This window comes from Balaenoptera physalus (genome assembly GCF_965194825.1).
Source record: "Balaenoptera physalus genome assembly, chromosome: 3".
Taxonomy (NCBI): Eukaryota; Metazoa; Chordata; class Mammalia; order Artiodactyla; family Balaenopteridae; genus Balaenoptera; species Balaenoptera physalus.
In genome coordinates, this window is record NC_138890.1 from 12,343,207 (window position 1) to 12,361,855 (window position 18,649).

An 18,649-nucleotide genomic window follows, 5' to 3' on the forward strand; every position below is an offset into this window, starting at 1 on the left:
TCCAGCTAGTGTGACAGTTCCAGGCCTCAGTTTCTTTACCTGTAAAATGGGGTGATCACAATAGTGCTACCTGGCAGGATAAGAGTGCTGCTGTAGTTACTGGGCATTGCTGACTCCACTGACCCCCCGGTTGAGAAAGTAGGGGACCAGTGACTGGCTCTGGGCCTGTCCTCCGGATCTGCCTCCTCGTCCCCATTTTACCCACCCTAGGTGGCCCGCAGGGACCAATGGCAGCATGGGCGTGTGCACGTGTGTGTGTGTGTGTGTGTGTGTGTGTGTGTGGAGGGGAGCGCCTGCCCGGTCCTGTCCTCTAAATGGTGCTGGAAGCAGGCCCTGGCCACCTCCCAAGGAGAGTGCTGAGAAGGTCGGCCAAGCTGTGCAGAAAACAAGCAGGGTGGGGTGCGCAGAGGGGCAGAGGAAAGGAGAGCTTGGAGAGAAGGAGCCAAAGCAGAAGCCCACATGGGCACAACGCAGTCAGAGCAGGTCCCAGGAGTCTGCAGAAGCAGAAGCCCCGGAGGGGAGTCCTCTGTCTTGGACTCATTGTCGCTGCCCACCTACTGCCTGAGCTCTGGTAACCCTCGACAGCGCAGCTAAAGCCTGAGGGTCTGTGAGCGGCTCCAGGTCAGCCAGGGAACAGGTTGGTGGGCAGCGAGGCCAGCACTGGCCCGCACTTGATCAGGGGGAGGGCTTTAGGGTCTCTAGGTGAGCATTTAGGACCTTGGGATGCAAATAAGGGACTCTGTGGAGTTCCTGTGGAAGGGTGGGGAACCGGTGTGTGGATTTTGCCCTCCCTGGGCTGCTGCTGTGAGACTTAACTGACAAGATTTCAGGATATGGATTTGGGATTAATTGGGTCCTTGGAATATAGCTTTTTTTAAAAATATTAATTTATTTATTTATATTTTTTATTTTTGGCTGCATTCGGTCTCCGTTGCTAAGCACGGGCTTTCTCTAGGTGCTGCGAGCTGGGGGCCACTCCTTGCTGTGGTGCGTGGGCTTCTCATTGCGGTGGCTTCTCTTGCTGAGGAGCACGGGCTCTAGGCGCACAGGCCTCAGCAGTTGTGTCATGTGGGCTCAGCAGCCGTGGCTCGCAGGCTCCAGAGCGCAGGCTCAGTAGTTGTGGTGCAGGAGCTCAGCAGCTCCGCGGCATGTGGGATCTTCCCGGACCAGGGCTCAAACCCGTGTCGACTGCACTGGCAGGCAGATACTTAACCATTGTGCCACCAGTGAAGTCCATTGGAATATATCTTTAAGATGAGGTAGGGGTTGGATATTCTGGGGCCCCTAGGCTGTGAGTTTAGGACTCCCCAGGTCCCTGGAGTCCGAAGAGGCTTTGGGGATTGGATTTAGAATAAGCTGGGGCAAGAACCCAGTACAGATAGGCCCTGAATGTGAACTGAGAGTTGCTAGTCCCCCCGGGGTAGGAATTCTGGTTTCCATCTAGGGTTTGGGCCGGGAGCGCCCGGGAGCCACGCCTCTTGGCTGAGGGACGCACATGTTTCCTAATCGCCGGCAGGGATGGGACTGGGGAGCTGGGAGGCTGGCGAAGTTTGGTTGTCATGGAGACAGCCGCCTTCCTCGCCAGGCGTTCTAGCCCCTGGGTCTCGTTGGCCGTCGTCACTCTGGCCAGGGTGGCCTCTCTATGGTCGTGGCCTCCGGAAGGGGGCGGGCGTCGGCTATGCGGCTGTGCGGCAGAGCGGTTCTAAGCCAGACGTGTCGGAAGAGAGCCGGCCTGGGAGGGCAGGTGGGGCGGGGCCTAGGGTGCTAGGAGTGAGGCGGAGGGTGGTGACTGGGCCAAAGCCTGAGGGCGGGGCCGGTGACAGGGGTGGAACTTGGGCCTGGGAATACGGGCTAGGCCCAGGACTGGGGGCGGGGCTTGAGCTATTCTGGGCGGGGCCTGGCCCAGAGTGGGTGCGGCGTGTGCTTGTGGGCGGGGCCATAGGCCTAACCTAGGGGCAGAACCTGGTCCAGGGCGGGCGGGGCTCCGGAATGGGGCTTGTGCTTACGGGCGGGGCCGGAGACCTAACCTGGGGGCGGGGTCAAGCAAGTGGAGGTGGGGCGGATAGAGATGGGACCTGGAGGAAAGCCCAGGATCTGGGTCTGTGGTGGGGCCAAGGTGGACTCTAGGCTTGAGGGCCAAGTCGTTATGATGGAGCTTGGGTCCAGCGTACAGCTGCTAAGTCGAGGCATGGGGTAGGGCTTGCCAGTGACTGACGGAATGGAAGAGCTGTGCCTGGGGGCGTGGAGATACACTAATGATTGGCAGAAAAGCCTGGGCCGGGCTAGGAGCAAGGAGGCCTGTGCCCACTTTGGGATGGGGCGGAGCCTGTCTGAGACGTGCCCAATCCCAGGCATGGGGGCGGGGCCCGGCTCGAAGCGGGAGCGGAGCGCGACTTCTGGGCGGGGTTGGGTTGGCCGTGGGGCGGGGCCCGGGCGGGCCGTGGCCTCAGAGCTCTCCGCCTCCACAGGATGCGGGCTCCAGGTGCGGGTTCGGCCTCCGTGGCCTCACTGGTGCTGCTGTGGTTGCTCGGACTGCCGTGGACCTGGAGCACAGCGGTGGCGCTCGGCGTGTATGTAGGCGGCGGCGGCTGGCGTTTCCTGCGCATCGTCTGCAAAACCGCGAGGCGGGACCTCTTGTGAGTGCAGCCCGGGCCTGATACAAGGGCTGGGGTCGGGGGCGGGCTGAGCGCCCAGGGGGGGCGAACAGAGGGGGCTGAAAGAGCAGCGTGGGGGACCTTGAGGGCTTGGGGGGGGGGTAGGTTTTGGACACTGGGGGCGGGGTTTGGGTGAGGGCGGGTCTAGGGGCGGGGCTGGGACCTGAAAAGAGTGGGTTGGGGGACTCCTAGGGCACCAGCAGGGGACATCTTGAGGGATTCCCTGGAGGGAGATGAGTAGATTTCAATGTCCTTGAGCCTGCGTGGGTGACCTCAGGGCTCTGGACGGCAACTTGGGGGTACTAGGGCAGCGAATAGGACTTCCAGAGAGCTGAGGCTGATTGGGAGGCCGTGCGTGTTTGGTGGGGTCTCTGTGGGGCTTTGGTGACTGTGGGAGGGCTCTGGGGGGTCTTCAGGGACTCCGGTAGGTCCCTAGGAGTTCTCAGGGGGACTTTCTTAGGGAGAATGAAAGGGCTTTCTGGGGCATGTGTAAAGGGCTTTTGGAGTCTTTGAAGGGTGTTTTGTCTCCTCAGGGCCATTTACAGGTCTCTCTGTGGTCGGGGTGCTCTTTGAGAGTTTGAGGTCTGTGCGTGACTTTGGGCGTTGTTCAGAGTCTGTGGAGAGGTTGCTGTGTATTCCAAGATTTGCTTAGGGGTCTCTGGTGACTGAGAATCTCTGGGGAGGGGATTCTGGTGGTGTTTGCAGGCATCCTTGGCAGGTCTCTGGGGTATCTCTAGGGGCTTGCTCACAGAAGCTGTTGGGAGTCCTCCTGGAGTGAAATAAGTGCTTCTGGGCATTACCACCGGAGCAAATCTCGGGAACAGCCTCCATGTGGAAGTCCCTGAGCACTTGCTATGGGTCTGCCAGTCTTGGTGCCCATGGGGAGGTGGGAGGACTAACCCATTGTAAGGGTGAAGAAACTGAGGCTCTGTGAGCAGCAGGGATGGTGTGCAGCTGGGCAAAGTTCCACTGCAAATTGACTGGTTCTGAACCTTCTAGAACCTGACCTTTCTTTTCCACGCCCTGGCCCCTGCCTCTGCCCTTGGTTTTCTGACATGCAGATTGGACTGTGCTCTCTGTTCAGACACCTTCCACGACCTCCATCCTCTGCAGTAGAAAAGACTCAGCCTCCAGCTGGGTACTTGAGGTCCTGCCAATCTATTCCCTGCCCACTTGCCACTCCCCACCTCTCCATATGTTCATCTGGCCCCCAGATCAACTTGCCTTGTCAGGCTCAGGCTGCTTTCCTCTGTCTGGAATACACTGGCCCTCCTTTTGCCTGGCAACGACTTATGGTGTTGCCTCCCTCAGGGGACCCTTTGCTGAATTTTCCTGCTCAGCACCCTCCCATGGCTCCTTGTTGCTCTTAGAATCTAGACCACATGAGGTTTCTGACCATGTTCCCAACCTCCTGTCCTTTCCTTTGTCATTCTTCCAGCTACACTGGCCTCCTTGCTGTTCCTAAACACACTCGTATTTATTCCAGCCCCAGAGCCTTTTCATTTGCTATACCCTCTGCCCAGATCACTCTTCCCCTGCTCTTCATTTTCATCATGCCATGGCTTAAATGTCACCTTGTCAGACAGCCCTCACCTGACCCTATGTCTCTGTAGACCCTCCCACCTTGTTGCTCTCTGGCAGAATGGCCAAGATTTACACAGGGCTTCCTCTGTGTGAGGCACTATGCTAAGCATGACTTCTTCAAGCCCTCCCAACCACCCTGAGAGGTGGGTACTCTCTTGTCCCATCTTACAGATGAGCAAACTGAGGCACAGCGTAGTTTTGTCGCTTGCCCAAGGTCACACAGCTGGCCAGTAGTGGGGGCAGGATTTGAACCCAGGCAGTGTGGCTCCAGAGCTTGACTTGTAACCACTAGCGGCATCAGTCACTTGTAATTATCATATGTGTCTGCTTTCTTGCCTTTTAATTTTAGGGTCTCTTTCCCCCCACTAAACTGTGGGCCCTGTTGGGGGGCCAGCACAGATGGAGACCGTGTTGGACTTTGTGCTCCTGTGGCCCTGGTCTCCCGTCAGGGCGGCACACAACAGGAGCGCAGGATATATTTTTTGGATGGCAGGTCTTCACTCCTTCTTTGGGCACCATGGGGCAGGGGATATCTGTGACCAGCTCTGTCTCCCCTGGGACAGGACAGAAGCTGGGTCCACTCCGAGTCCCCAACACAGAGCTTGACACGCTTTCTGTAGGAGGCAGCCTGGAAGATGGCCCTACCTCCCAGTCTGCCCACCTTTGTATGATCCCTTCCCTTTGAGTGTGGGCTGGACCTAGTGACTCACTTCTAATGAACAGAATACAGCAAAAGCAATGGGATATTACTTCTGAGATTAGGTAATAAAAAAGACTGTGGCTTCCATCTTGGGCGCTCTCTCGTGGGTCAGTCCCTCTGGGGGAAGCCAGCTGTCATGTAAGGCAGCTCTGTGGAGAGTCTCACATGAGTGAACCTGGAAATGGATTCTCTCCCAGTGAAACCTTGAGATGATCACAGCCCCTGCTGACACCTTGATTACAGCCTCACAAGACACCCTGAGCCAGAACCACCCAGCTAAGCCGCTCCTGGATTTGTGACCCACAGAAACTGTGAGATAATCAATGTTTGCTCTTTTCAGCTAGTAATTTTGGCTGCAATTTGTTACACGGCAATAGCTAACTTATGCAGCTTATATAACACCCACCCACCTCTGTACCAGGTTTTGTTCTAGTGTTCTCACAGTCCTGTAAGGAAGGAATGCTTACTAATCCCATTTTGTGGTTGGTGAACCAAAGCACCGAGAGGGGAGGTCATTTGCCCAAGAACACAGAGCCGAGGAGCGGCAGGACTCCAGAGTATGTGTTCTTAGCTGCTGTGTTGTGCTGGGGTGGTGGTGCAGGCTGGCTGCATTTAGAACCTAGGTTCAGAAATATTTAAGCACCCTGCCTCAGTTCTTCTAACTCATCTTCTGTTTTCCTCATGAAATCTGATCACATTCATCCTTGTTTATTTCTTCCTGCCCCGGTGCCCTGGAGCTCGGGGTGAAAGCAGGAAGGGGCAGAAGGAGCAGAGGGGCAAGAAAAGGCCTCAGGAAGGGCCCAAAGGTGGACAGTGGCCTCTTTGTCCCCAGGGTGGGGGTGGCTTGTGCTGCTGCCAGGCAGGGTGGCCCAGACATGTGGCTGGAGCCCAGTGCTGAAGTCCACTGCCCGCCCGTGTGGGTGTGCTCCAGAGAGGCTGGGGGCGAGGGCGGGAGGGACAGGCCGTGAAGACTGGGCCCCGTTGTGAATGCTTGAGTAACCTGAGCACGAGCCGCTGCAGCCTCAGTCGAGTTTCTTTGCTGTGCTGTCTGCGGACAGGGTGCACCCCTGTGGGAGCTGCTTCCTGTGGTTCCTACCCTTGCTGATGGCCCTCTCCCCATGGCTGTAACACTAGTACCCCTTCATGGGGTTCTTGGGGTGCTCTACTGAAGCTCTTAGAGGAGAGCTGGGCACATAGTAGGCACTCAGACTTGTTGGTGCTGATTGCCTTCACCCAGCAGTGGGTACCTCAGAGGTTAGGTGCTTGGTGGCTAGAGCCAGAGTGTCTAGCTGTGGCCCTCACTCTGCTCCTTGCTAGCCCATGAAACATCACCCTCTGAGTCTTAGTTCCTTCGTCCCTAAGAGTATACACCTTGTGCATCCTCTCTTCTTTAAGAAAACATGAACTGAGCACCTGTTGTGTGCAGCACGGGCACTTGGTCTGTCACGTGGTACATGGTGAATGTTTGGGGGCAAGCCTGAGGAGGAGCAGAGGGACCCTGCCAGGGGGCCTGGTCTGGGTTGTTCTGTCCTCTATTTGCTGTGTGACCTTGAGTGTGTAATTCACCTCTCTGAGCTCCCAGCTCATCCACCATCTGACATGGGGATTTTATTTTATTTTATTATTTATTTATTTATTTATTTATTTATTTATTTATGGCTGTGTTGGGTCTTCATTTCTGCGCGAGGGCTTTCTCCAGTTGAGGCAAGTGGGGGCCACTCTTCATCGCGGTGCGCAGGCCTCTCACCATCGTGGCCTCTCTTGTTGCGGAGCACAGGCTCCAGACGCGCAGGCTCAGTAATTGTGGCTCACGGGCCCAGTTGCTCCGTGGCATGTGGGATCTTCCCAGACCAGGGCTCGAACCCGTGTCCCCTGCATTGGCAGGCAGATTCTCAACCACTGCGCCACCAGGGAAGCCCCTGACATGGGGATTTTAGAACCCTACTTTGGAGGGTGGCTGTAAGGTTAGCTCAGTAAATGCTGAGGCTGCTCACCGTAGCAACTCTATTTATTCGTTGAATGGTTGAGATATCAGGATCTGACCAGGGAGGTGGATGTATAAACAGCTAACTTTTAACATTCTACATTTTTCAGTTATTTTTTTGTAACAGTTAATACATAACACAGGTACAAAATTCAAATGTTAGAGAGAGGTTTGCAGTCAATGTTGCCCTCTCTCCGCTGCCCCCAGCCCTGCAGTTCCCCTCCTCAGAGGCATCTTGTGTCTCTTTCCCAAGAAATATATGCAGACCTCTTCTTGTTCTTGGTGCTCACAAAGGGCCACGCATTCTCCATCATATTCTTCACCTCCTGCTTTCTTTCCTCTCTCCACTTTCACTGGAAATTTTTGCTTTTATTAAAGTCACGCAGGCTTCGAGATGAAAGACTCTAAGCCTTCTATCTCAAGTGGCAATGCCAGCCCCACCCTCTACCCACATTTTCCCTTCCCTTCCAGGAGTGATTCTTACCTCTCCTTTGAGTCTTTTGGACTTCACCTCCACGTCTCTAAATGGCTTATGTGACAAATCTGCATTTTTTCACTTTGAGACTTGATCTGTCATCTCACTCCATGGAAGATGAGGATTTGGCATCCCTTTATCCCCCGTCCTCACTCTCTTTCTGTCCCTGTGCATGGTGTATACATACCCACCCTCATATGTACACAGACACACATGTTCTTCCATCCCTTCATTGTCCCAATATTATTACAGTTGATTCTCATTATTTGTAGTAGTTTTCTTCTTCTTCTTCTTCTTTTTTTTTTTTTTGGAAATGCTGCAAGGCTTGTGGGATCTTAGTTCCCCCACCAGAGATTGAACCCGCACCCTCGGCAGTGAAAGCACAGAGTCCTAACCACTGGACCACCAGGGAATTCCCTGTGATAGTTTTGTTCTACAAAGTTGCTGCGAACATTGAATTAGCAAATACTGAACCATTGTTCCTAGGGAAAATACAGGGTTAGGTTCTTGCAAGCCTCTGATCACAACATTTTCATCAACCAGTCAATACATAATCTTGTTTTGTGTGTATTCTGTTTAAAGACACATCATTTAATATATATTGTTGATTCATTACTATTGAACTCACTGCCAGCAACATTATAACTCATGCCTGAACAAAACTTATCTAATATGTGTATCTTCTCCATAAGGCACATCACAGCCTTCTTGTACTCAGGAACACTAGACAGCATTTCAGCATTATGCCTGGGCCCATTTTAAACAGCAAAATCAACAACAAAAAGCACAAAAACACCAAAAAATGTGGCATTAAATAGACTGCCAAAAGCATGCTTGTTTATAATATGAGTTAAACAACTTTATGTATTTTTGTCTGGAGTTATTGATTGCCTTCGTATTGGTTAGTTTTCTATGTATTTATCTCTACTTCAAAGCCAAACTCCACAATATTTGTCTCTCTCTCCTCTAATATTTATAGCATCAGATGGGCTTTCAGTTTCACCTTTTTGGAGAAGTCTCTCTTTTAGCCTCCAATCTGTCCAGGCTGGTCTAGTTGCTCTCTCTACCTGGTGGGCAGCCATCACACCAGGCTTGCTCCTACCCATCTTCCTGAGGATTAGCATCACTTCTATCTTGGGTTGGATACCCTGTTTCCTGGGTCCCTGATAGTCCTCTTCCTTGGTTTACGCCTTTAATTAGTTGGAACACATCTTCATTAGCTTTGGGAGAAATCATGTATAGAAATTTAATTTTTTGAGACCCTCCATGTATGAAAATATCTTTATTTCCACACTCACACTTGACTGATGGTCTGGGTATAGACTTCTAGGTTGGATATTATTTTCCTTCAAAATTGAAGGCATTTCTTATTTTCTTCTCACATCATGGTTATTGTTGAGAAGACTAAAACTCTCTGATTCCTGATCCTTTGCAGTGACTTTTTTTTTTTTCTTTTTTCTTTTTCTTTCTGGAAGCTTGTGGGATCTTTTCAAGATGGTGGGTTATTTCCATCCATTGTATGATCTGTTGGTGGGTTTCAGGTCAAGGAAGTTTTCTTGATGTTATAATTGGTGATTTCCTCACCTTTATTTCCTTTGTTCTTCTTCGAACTCCTATTATTGAGTGCCTGGAACAGTGTCTAGCTTGATAACATTTATTGAATGAATATGATGTTGGATCTTCTGGACTGGTTCTATAATTTTCATATCTTTTTTTTTCTTAACATATTTATTGGAGTATAATTGCTTTACAATAATGTGTTAGGTTCTGCTTTATAACAAAGTGAATCAGCTATCTTCTTATCTTTTTTATTTTCCATCTCTGTCTTTTTATCCTACTTTCTATGATATTTCTTCAAATATATCTTTCAGTCCTTCTATTAATGGTTAACTTATGCCCTCAAATTTAAAATTTTTTATTATGATTATTCTTTGTTCAAATTAATAGACTATTTTAATTGATTTTTTAATTTTGTTTTTTCTTTTTTATATAGACTTCATTTTTTATTATCAGTTTTAGGTTTACAGAAATTAAGCAGAAAGTACAGAGAGTTCCCATATACCCCCTTACTCTCCCCTGCAGTTTCCCCTGTTTTTAATATCTCTTATTAGTGTAGTACGCTTGTTACAGTTGATGAGTCATTGTTGATACATGATTATTAACTAAGCCCCATATTTTTCATTAGGGTTCATGTGTATGTTGTACATTCTTTGTGCCCTCACATTTAAATTTTCCAGGATCATTTTTTTTTCATTCCCTGAAAGCTTTTATATAGCATCCTATTCTTGTTTCATGGATGCAATATATCTTCTTACATTTTCAAGGATATTAATGACTTTATTAGTTTTTTTCTCTTTGCACAATCTCTTTTTCCTCAAAGATTTTCTTCTTTGTTTATTTTAGTCTTCATCATCCCTGTTGGAGGAAATCCCCAGGAGTCTGGTAGTCCTTGGCTGTAAAGCCAATTAGAAGCTCTCAGCATGGATGTGTGTACGGGGTGAGGGGGTCTTGTCAACTGAGCTTCATGATGGGGTCACCTGGCCAGGTGGTGCTTTGGGGAAAGTCCAGTGCAGTGTCTTTGGGTCTTTCCTCCGGGCCTGGGCACAGGCCCCACCAGCAGCATCCCAGGAACACAGCGGGGAAGAGGGCTGGAGGCTTGGCATCTGGCAGGTAAACATTCACTTAACACCCATTTGCAGGGAGGTGCCCCACCCAGAAACCCTCCTGTGGATGGACTTTCAATCTTCTCCTGGGTGGCCACTTTTTTTTTTTTTTCAATTGAGATACTGACATATAACACTCTATTAGTTTCAGGTGGGCAACATAATGATTTGCTATTTGCATAAAGGTTTCTCCTACTACCCGAAAATAGAGCATTCCTCTGAAACCTTTCATAAGCCTAAATGGTGTAAAGGGAAGAAGCAATTACCTTAGGATGCATCTTGCTAACGGGTGCACAAAATAAATTGAGATAAAGTTCAGATGCTCACAGACACAGTTCAAAGCTATGGCAGCTTGATGCTGGGATACTGAGTGTAGTTCCTAGGGAAGGAGCTCGGCAGTGCCTCCCTCACTGCTTTGGGTGCACGCTGCCCCTATAACAGCTCCCTGCAGAACAAACACCGAACACTATTTTTACTTTTTGCCTTTTATTGTAAAAGCGAAAATCCTTTTTGGATTTCTTTCGGTTAGCAAAAACAGGTACTAATTTTGGTCTTTCACAAAAGAGAAGCGGCATTAAAGTGAATTTTTGAAAAGTAAGGGATACAGGTATATTGTGAAATGATCACCACTGTAAGTCTAGTTAACATCCATCACGATACATAGTTACAAAAATTTTTTTCTTGTGAGGAGAACTTTTAAGATCTACTCTCTTAGCAACTTTCAAATATGCAATGAGGTGTTATTGACTATAGTCACCATGTTGTACATTACATCCCCATGACATTTATTTCACAGAGGGGCCTTCTTAAACAGATTTCCATCAATCCTCCACTGCAGCCCAGGATTCTGCTTTCCCCCTCCTCCTGGGGCCCCCACCTCTCATGTGCTGCTGCCCAGCTTCCCAAAGTGGGGTGATTTGGTTTCCACTTCCATTTTCCCAGTCCTTGTGAGTTCACACTTAAGTCCTTTTACTAGCCGTTTTGGGAGGCACCGTGAACAGTCAGTGTCTGAGTGCTCAGTCTGCCATCTTTGCCACAAGGTCAGCAGTAACTTTTCCCATTTACCTTTAGGGTCCTTCCTCATCCCTTGCATTGGGGGCGCCATTCTTGTGCGCAGCCTTTTGTCGTAAGCTTCAGCTCGAGCCGTTGTTCATCTAACCCCTCGCTTACTGCAGGATGTTTGGATTCGTTCCCATCTTCTGCTCACTGGAAGCTACAAATGAATAATGCGCCGTCATTTCCCCCGTGTGACTTTAATGTGTCAAAATCAGTATACCCGTTGATGGAGCGATTCAGAGCCGTGGAGAGACATTCCTGACCTTGGGCCGTCTCCTCCTACTCTCTGCTTCACTCACTCCCCTCCTCCCGCTGGCCTTTGCTCTCTTTTAAACCTGCCAATCTCCTTCCTGCCTCCAGGTCTTTGCACTCGTGGTGCCCTCCACCTGGAATACTTCCCCCCGAGCTTTACCCATGGCTGGCTCCTTCTCATCCTTCAAAGTTCAGTGCAAATGTTGCTTCCTCAGACAAGGCTCCCCTGCCCCGTGGGTGAAGTCTGTCCTGGTCGTGCTTGATCACATCATCCTGTTGCTTTTTTCTTAGGAAACATATAAAACTGTCATTGTTTTTGTTTGTTTTCTCCTTGATTATTGACTGTAAACCCATAGCGGCAGGGAACACGCCTACCTTGGTCACCTGTGTGTCCCCATTCCTGTCATGATGTCCAGCATGTGGTGGTACTTTGTGGAGGTGTGCTGCACTTGTGGATCAGCTCCTCTGGGGAGGTGTTCTCCATGAGGAGGCTTCAGCTGCAAGTAGTGGGAATCCCAACTGGAAGTGGCGTCAACAGTAAAGCACATTTATAGCCATGTGCAATGGGGTATTGGGACATGAGGTGGCTTCAGGTTGATCAATTTGTGTTCAGCATGTTATCATTGGCCCGAGTTCCTTCTGCCTTTCTGCTCTGACATGCTTGCTTCAAAGGCTTGGCGTCTCCAGTTAGTTACCCTCATGGTCTCATATTGGCTGCTGTGGCCCCAGCCATCACATGCTGATAGAAGAAAGTGAACATGGGATTACCAGGCCCCATGTTGCAGGGGGTGTGAAAGGGGCTATTGTGATGGCGGGAGGTCTATGAGTTGGGCAGTGTTGGAGTTAGAGCCAGATTTCCAGAGCTTTGAACACAGAGCAGAAGACAGTCTTATGTTCCCAGGGAAGTGTTCTGAGCAGGGAAGCAGCACAGCCAGGCTGGCCTGCATGGAGGAAGAGGGTGGCTTGGTGAGGAGGGTTTGGGGCAGCCAGGCAGGAAATGCACTTGTTCCCAGACAGTGGGAATGGAGACACACCCCCTCTGCCCCCTTGAATGGGGCACTGGGGTGAGAGCGGTAAGGAAGATAGACAAAGGTTGGAGATGAAGCAGAGTGTGTTAGTTTCTTGTGGCTGTCATAACAATGTAGCACAAACTGGGGGACTTAAAACAACAGAAATTTATTCTGCCATAGTTGTAGAGGCCTGAAGTCTGAAATCAAGGTGTGGGCAGGGTTGGTTCCTTCTGGAAGCTCCGAGGGAGAATCTGTTCCATGCCTCTCTCCTAGCTTCTGGTGGCTTCCAGCAATCCTTGGCAGTTCCTTGGCTTGTGGTTGCATCACTCAGTCCAATCTCTGCCTCCGTCTTCGGATGGCCTTCTTCTCTATGTCTGTGTCTCCTCTTCTGTCTCTTAGAAGGACACTTGTCATTGGATTTAGGACCCATCCTAAATCCAGGATGATCTCATCTGAAGATCCTCAACTTAATTACATCTGCAAAGACCCTTTTTCCACATAAGGGCTCATTCACAAGTTTGGAGGATCAGGACTTGGATGTATCTTTTTGGGGCCACTATTCACCCTACTACACAGAGAATGGGGCCTGGCTCAGGGTGGAGGCGGGAGACCAGGGGTAGGTGACTGCACTGCTTCAGGCTTGTGACGGTGGGGTCTTGGCCGTGCTTGTGAGATAACCAGATTCCAGCTAGTCTGCATTGGAGAAAGTCATTTGTTCTACCCATCCTTGAGGACCTCCTGTGCCCCACACCCTGTCTGGGCTTCGGGGATGCCATGGTCACCATGACACGCCATGAACGCACCAGATGATGCTGTTCCTGTCCTATGGAGCCCACAGCCTAATGAGGGAGAAGGATGCTCGAGAAGGAAATGAGGAAATAACTTAAGCATAAGAAGGTGACAAGAAGAATTCAGCACGTGGGGGAGAGGCAAGGATAGTGCATGACTACTGCAGCCAGGGCGGTAGGTGTGGGGCACCCAGCACAGGTGGTCAGATGAGAAGGAGCCAACCGTGCAAAGACCTGGGGGATGGAAGAGCGCTCCAGGCAGAGGGAACAGCAGGTGCAAAGTCCAGAGGCAGGACCCGACCCTCCTGGGCAGAGTAACGATGAATCCCTCTTTTTCAACCCTTCTTCTTGGTTAGGCACTTAATACATTTGACAGGTATTAGGCCGAGAATTGCACTGTTCCCCCATTTACAGATGCACTGCTGTTCTGGGCCCTGCTTCCTCTTTGTAAATAGGACAATGGCAGTACCTACACTTTGCTGAGCTGGAGAACACCTTGGAGCTTGTTATGTTCAGTCTCCTGATATTCCAAGTAAGGAAACTGAGGCCCAGAGAGGGCAGGGCCTGCCCAGGTGCCGTAGCTGGTAAGCGGTGGAGTAGGATCTGAACCAAGGCCATTGACTCCAGGGCACTTTTTCTTTCCTCTGGGCTCTGCTGGGGCTCACAGCTCCGGGACAGACACTTGAGGAATCAGTGTTTGCACGAGGCCCTCAGATCATGTCCTGCCTCCTCCCCTGGACCATTACCCCCAGGGGACTTCCTGGGCTGGCCCCCCGCTCTTGGAACTTGCTTGTTCCTCTTTCTTCCTTACAGGGTAGGTATGAGTCAAGTTGCTGGGCAGATAAAATGCTAATTCAATTCTGTTTTCTTACTGACAGTGCATACCTCCCTGGGGAGAGGATAGCAACAGAGTTTATTGAGAATGTAGGACACACCAGGCCCTGTCCTTAGAAGTCTCCATCCATCTCTTTTATCCCCTAATGACCTGGAAGGCATGGGATATTATTGTCCCCATTAATCAGGAGGCCCAGAGAGGGATGTACCCACCCATGCCCACTGTATGAGTGTCCTGGGGCTGCCGCAACAAATTACCACAATCTTGGTAGCTTAAAACAAAAGGATTTTGTTGTCTCAGAGTTCTGGAGACCAGAAGCCCGAAATCAGCTTCTGGGGAGTCCAAGCGTCCTTGGCTTGGCTTGTGGCTGCATCACTCCAGTCTCTGCCTCTGTCTCCTCAGAGCCTTCTCCCTTGTGTCTCTGTGTTCTCTCTCCGTTTTTTTTTACTTTTTGGCTGTACCGCGCAGCATGTGGGATCTCAGTTCCCCGACCAGGGATTGAACCCACAACCCCTGCAGTGGAAGTGCAGTGTCTTAACCACTGGACCACCAGGGAAGTCCCTCTCTCTTCTTGTAGAGATACCGGTTATTGGATTTAGGGTCCACCTAGGCAATCAAGATGACCTCATCTCATACTTACCTTAATTATATCTGCAAAGACCTGTTTCCAAATAAGGTCATAGTCTGAGATTCTGGGTGTACATGAATTTTTGGAGACACTCTTCAACAGCTGCAGTCACACAGGCAGAAGAGACTGGGCTGCATTTGAGCCAGCCTGTGGGACACCAGCATCATCCTTACATTCTAGGCCCTGTTTCTAGTGCTGGGACTACAGCCCTGGACACAATAGACAGATAGACAGGGTGCCTGCTCTCATGGAGAAAGACAAAGAATTCAGGAAACCCACAAAGGAAGATGGCAGTTTTAGATTGTGATGATCACTTTGAAGGAATAAAACGATGGTGGTGGGGGGGTGTGGGTGCTGGGAATGTATCAGTTACCTATGGCTGTGTAACAAATTACCCCTGAAACTAGGGGCTTAAAAAATGATCATTATCATCTCCTATGTCTAGGCTTCCTTACAGCTCAGTGCTGGGTTCCCAGGGCCAGTGTCCTGAGAGAGAGGGAAAGCGAGAGGGCATGAGGGCTCCTGCGTGCTGGGAAGAAGGTGTGCTGACTTTGTGCCCTGGGCTCGGAAGTCACATAGCATCACTTCTGCTACATTCTCTTCCTTAGAAGCAAGCCCCTCAGTCTGCCCATACTCCAGCAGATGGGAAATAGAACCCACCTTTCGAAGGGAGGACTGTCAAAGGGTTTGCAGGGGTATTTTAAAATAGCCATACTGATCCAAGCTGGGCAGGGCTGGGAGGAACCCTCTGAGCAGGTGTCATTGCAGCTGAGAGGTGAAGGACGAGAAGGAGCCGAGATGAGGGGCCTGGGGCAGAGTATTCCAGGCAGTGGGAGCTGGGCGAAGGCCCTTGGGCAGGAACCTCTGCCCTGCTGAAGATCAGGGAAGGAGGCAAGAGCAAGCTGGGGCAATGGAGGGTGATGAGGTGGCCAGATGCATGCGGCTGGGCCGTGCTGGGCCTCACAGGCCACAGGGAAGGCATTTGATTGAAAAAACAGTGGGAGCCTTTGGAGGGTTAAAACATTATTTAAAAAAAATTTTTTTGATTTTTGATTTTTTAAAAAATTTTTTAAAATTTAGGGAATTCCCTGGGCGATCCAGTAGTTAGGACTCCACACTTCCACTGCAGGGGGCCCATTCCAATCCCTGGTCAGGGAGCTAAGATCCTGCAAGCTGCACGGCGTGGCCAAAAAAATTTAAAAAATAAAAATTTTTTAATTAAAAAATTTTAATTTTTAAAATAAAAAAAATTTTTATTTAAAAATTTTTAAAATTACAAATTTTAATTTTTAAATTTTTATTTAAAATTTTTTTATCTTTAAAATTTATTTTTTTATTTTATTTTTTAAAAATCTGTGTTAAAAACATTTTACTATGGAAAATTTCAAGCTTACAGAAGTAGAGAGAATAATGTAATAAACCCATGTGCCCATCCCCCAGCTTCCGTGATCTTCATATGATTGTTTCCTCACCTCCACCCACTTCCTCCTCTGTCTGAATCTCAGTGGCACATCTTTCTATCTGTTAGTTTTCCAGGGTGTATATCTGGAAGGTAAGGACTCCTGTTTTTAACCTTGCCACAGACAGTCTTCGTGAGTTTCATTCATTCATTCATTTTTGTGGTAGTAAAACGCATATAATATAAAATTTACCATTAGCGACATTGAGTACATTCACAGTGTTGTGCAACCATCAGCTCTATCTAGCTCCAGAACATTTCCATCACCCCAAAAGGAAACCCTGTCCCCATTAGCAGTTACTCCCCATTCCCCCTCCCCCAGCTCCTAGTAACCACCAATCTGCTCTGTCTTCATGGGTGGTTTTTGAGGTGTAATTTACATATAATAAAATGCATCCGTTCTAAGTGTTCATTTAGGATTTGGGGAACCACCCCCGGGTAACCTTCCTGGGGGCAGAGTGAGGACCGCCTGTCGCAGTCAGGGCAGAGCAAGCTGCTGTAACAAACAGGTCCCCACTTGGCAGTGGCTTAACCCAGCACAAAGTTACCTCTCAGAGTCAGGTGGCAGGGCAGGGAGCCAGGTAAAGCCAGAAGACCACTTGTTTCTTGAGCTCCTGCACTGAGAAATTCTAGCTTTCTTCGTTCTGTGATCTAAAGCCATTTCTGTTTGCTTAAAACAACACAAACAAGTTCATGTCTCACTCATCTGACAGCCTGGCCTCATCAGTGATGGCTGCTCATCTCCACAGGGTCATTCAGGAACCTGGCTCCTTCTACGGGGGTTCTGTCTTCCCCTGGGGCCTCTGATCCCCTTGTCTCTACTGGCAGGTGGAGACAGAGGAACAAGACACCTGCCCTCAGGGCCTCTCGCTAGCCCGTCTCTGGCCTCACCTGGGGCAGAGGCACCTCCTCCCCTGGGTGGGGGCACACGTGCTGGATGGCTCAGCCATCTGTGCCTAGTGCCATTGAGTAACTTGGGAGTGGAACGGCCCCCCAGCTCAGGGGGTGGACCCCAGGGCCCGGTTGAGGCAGGCGGGGCATGAGGAGTCCAAGCTGGAGGCAGTGGGGGGTCAGCATGGGGCACTTGGGCTGCCCCAGGAGAGAAAAACAAGGAAAGGACTGGGCCTGGCTCCCTCAGGGTCACCAAGCAGGCTGTGGTGGAGGAGGACAGGGTGACTCTGATTTACACTGCATGGCCTGGCCAGTTGTGAGAATCCGCCTACTTCTGGGCTGACTGGTAAATGGCCCTTTGCCCTTAGTTTCTCCAAGAGACCCAGCAACCCAAGGGTTCTCATTGAACACTTGCCACCCTTGGGAATACAGGGACCTTTTCCTCCGCTTTCTCCACGGGGGGATGCTGAGGCTTGGGGTGGTCTCCTGGAAGCCGGGCAGGGCACTCAGTGACACCGTCCCCTCGTCCCCCCTCCCAGCGGCCTCATCGTGCTGATGCGCGTGCGCCTGGAGCTGCGGTGGCACCAGCGCGCCCGCCACACCATCCCGCAGATCTTCCAGGAGGTGGTACGGCGGCAGCCTGAGCACCTGGCGCTGGTGGACGCGGGCAGCGGCGCGTGCTGGACCTTCGCGCAGCTGGACGCCTACTCCAATGCCGTGGCCAACCTATTCTGCCAGCTGGGCTACACGCCAGGCGACGTGGTGGCCATCTTCCTGGAGGGCCGGCCTGAGTTTGTGGGGCTGTGGCTGGGTCTGGCCAAGGCGGGCATGGAGGCCGCGCTGCTCAACGTTAACCTGCGGCGGGAGCCCCTGGTCTTCTGCCTGGGTACCTCGGGCGCCAAGGCCCTGGTCTTCGGACGGGAGCTGGCAGCGGGTGAGGTCGGGTGTGGGCAGCATCTCGGTGGGGGCCTGGGGCCGCCCAGGGCAGGGAGATGGTGCTTCCCCGGGCCTGGGAGGGGACCTGCCCATCCTTGACCGTGACATATGTTTTGGGCCGCAGTGGTGGCCGAGGTGAGTGGACAGCTGGGCAAGAGCCTGGTCAAATTCTGTTCTGGAGACTTGGGGCCCGAGGGTTTCTTGCCGGACACCCAGCTCCTGGACCCGCTGCTGAAGGAGGCCTCCACAGCCCCCCTGGCCCAGCCCCCTGGCAAGGGCATGGATGGTGAGTCCAGGTGGGATCCCCCCTGCCGATGCCCACCCAGTCCCCTCGTCCCCCTCACGCCAGCCTCCGGTCCCCAACACCCACATCTCTCTTAGATCGACTCCTCTACATCTACACGTCAGGGACCACGGGGCTGCCCAAGGCTGCCATCGTCGTACACAGCAGGTGAGGGGCCCGTGGGCATTGCCCCCAGCGCAGGAGAGCCACTCCAGGTCCTCTCTACGGCCTGATCCCCCCGACCTCCAGCTCCTGTTGGGGTCTTGTGGGCATCTTGATCCCAACTGGGTAAAACCCACAGCCCATCTCAGGACACCATGCTGCCCTCTGCCCCTCCTCAGTCTCCTCCTGTCCCCACTCCTGCCCCCAACAGTCCCCTTCTCATCAGCGACCATAATAAGGTTTAAAATCCTAAATCAGACCTCCTCTGTGCCAAACCTCCCTGTACCCT

The 18,649-nt window shown here is 51.1% G+C and overlaps 1 protein-coding gene across 3 annotated transcripts in view; it reads left to right on the forward strand.

Moving 5' to 3' along the window:
• The first annotated feature begins 392 nt into the window (after window positions 1–392).
• SLC27A1 (solute carrier family 27 member 1) overlaps window positions 393–18,649 on the forward strand; it is a 30,805-nt gene continuing 12,548 nt past the window's right edge. For 2 of the 3 annotated variants that reach the window (XM_082453369.1, XM_082453371.1), the window contains exons 1-5: window positions 393–621; window positions 2,469–2,636; window positions 17,519–17,913; window positions 18,040–18,201; window positions 18,297–18,366. In XM_082453369.1, coding sequence (XP_082309495.1) covers window positions 2,470–2,636; window positions 17,519–17,913; window positions 18,040–18,201; window positions 18,297–18,366 — 794 coding nt within the window. In that variant the 5' untranslated portion in view covers window positions 393–621; window position 2,469. Of the gene's footprint in view, window positions 622–1,655; window positions 1,745–2,468; window positions 2,637–17,518; window positions 17,914–18,039; window positions 18,202–18,296; window positions 18,367–18,649 lie in introns of those variants that run through there. The other variant, XM_082453370.1, reaches the window with a different exon arrangement.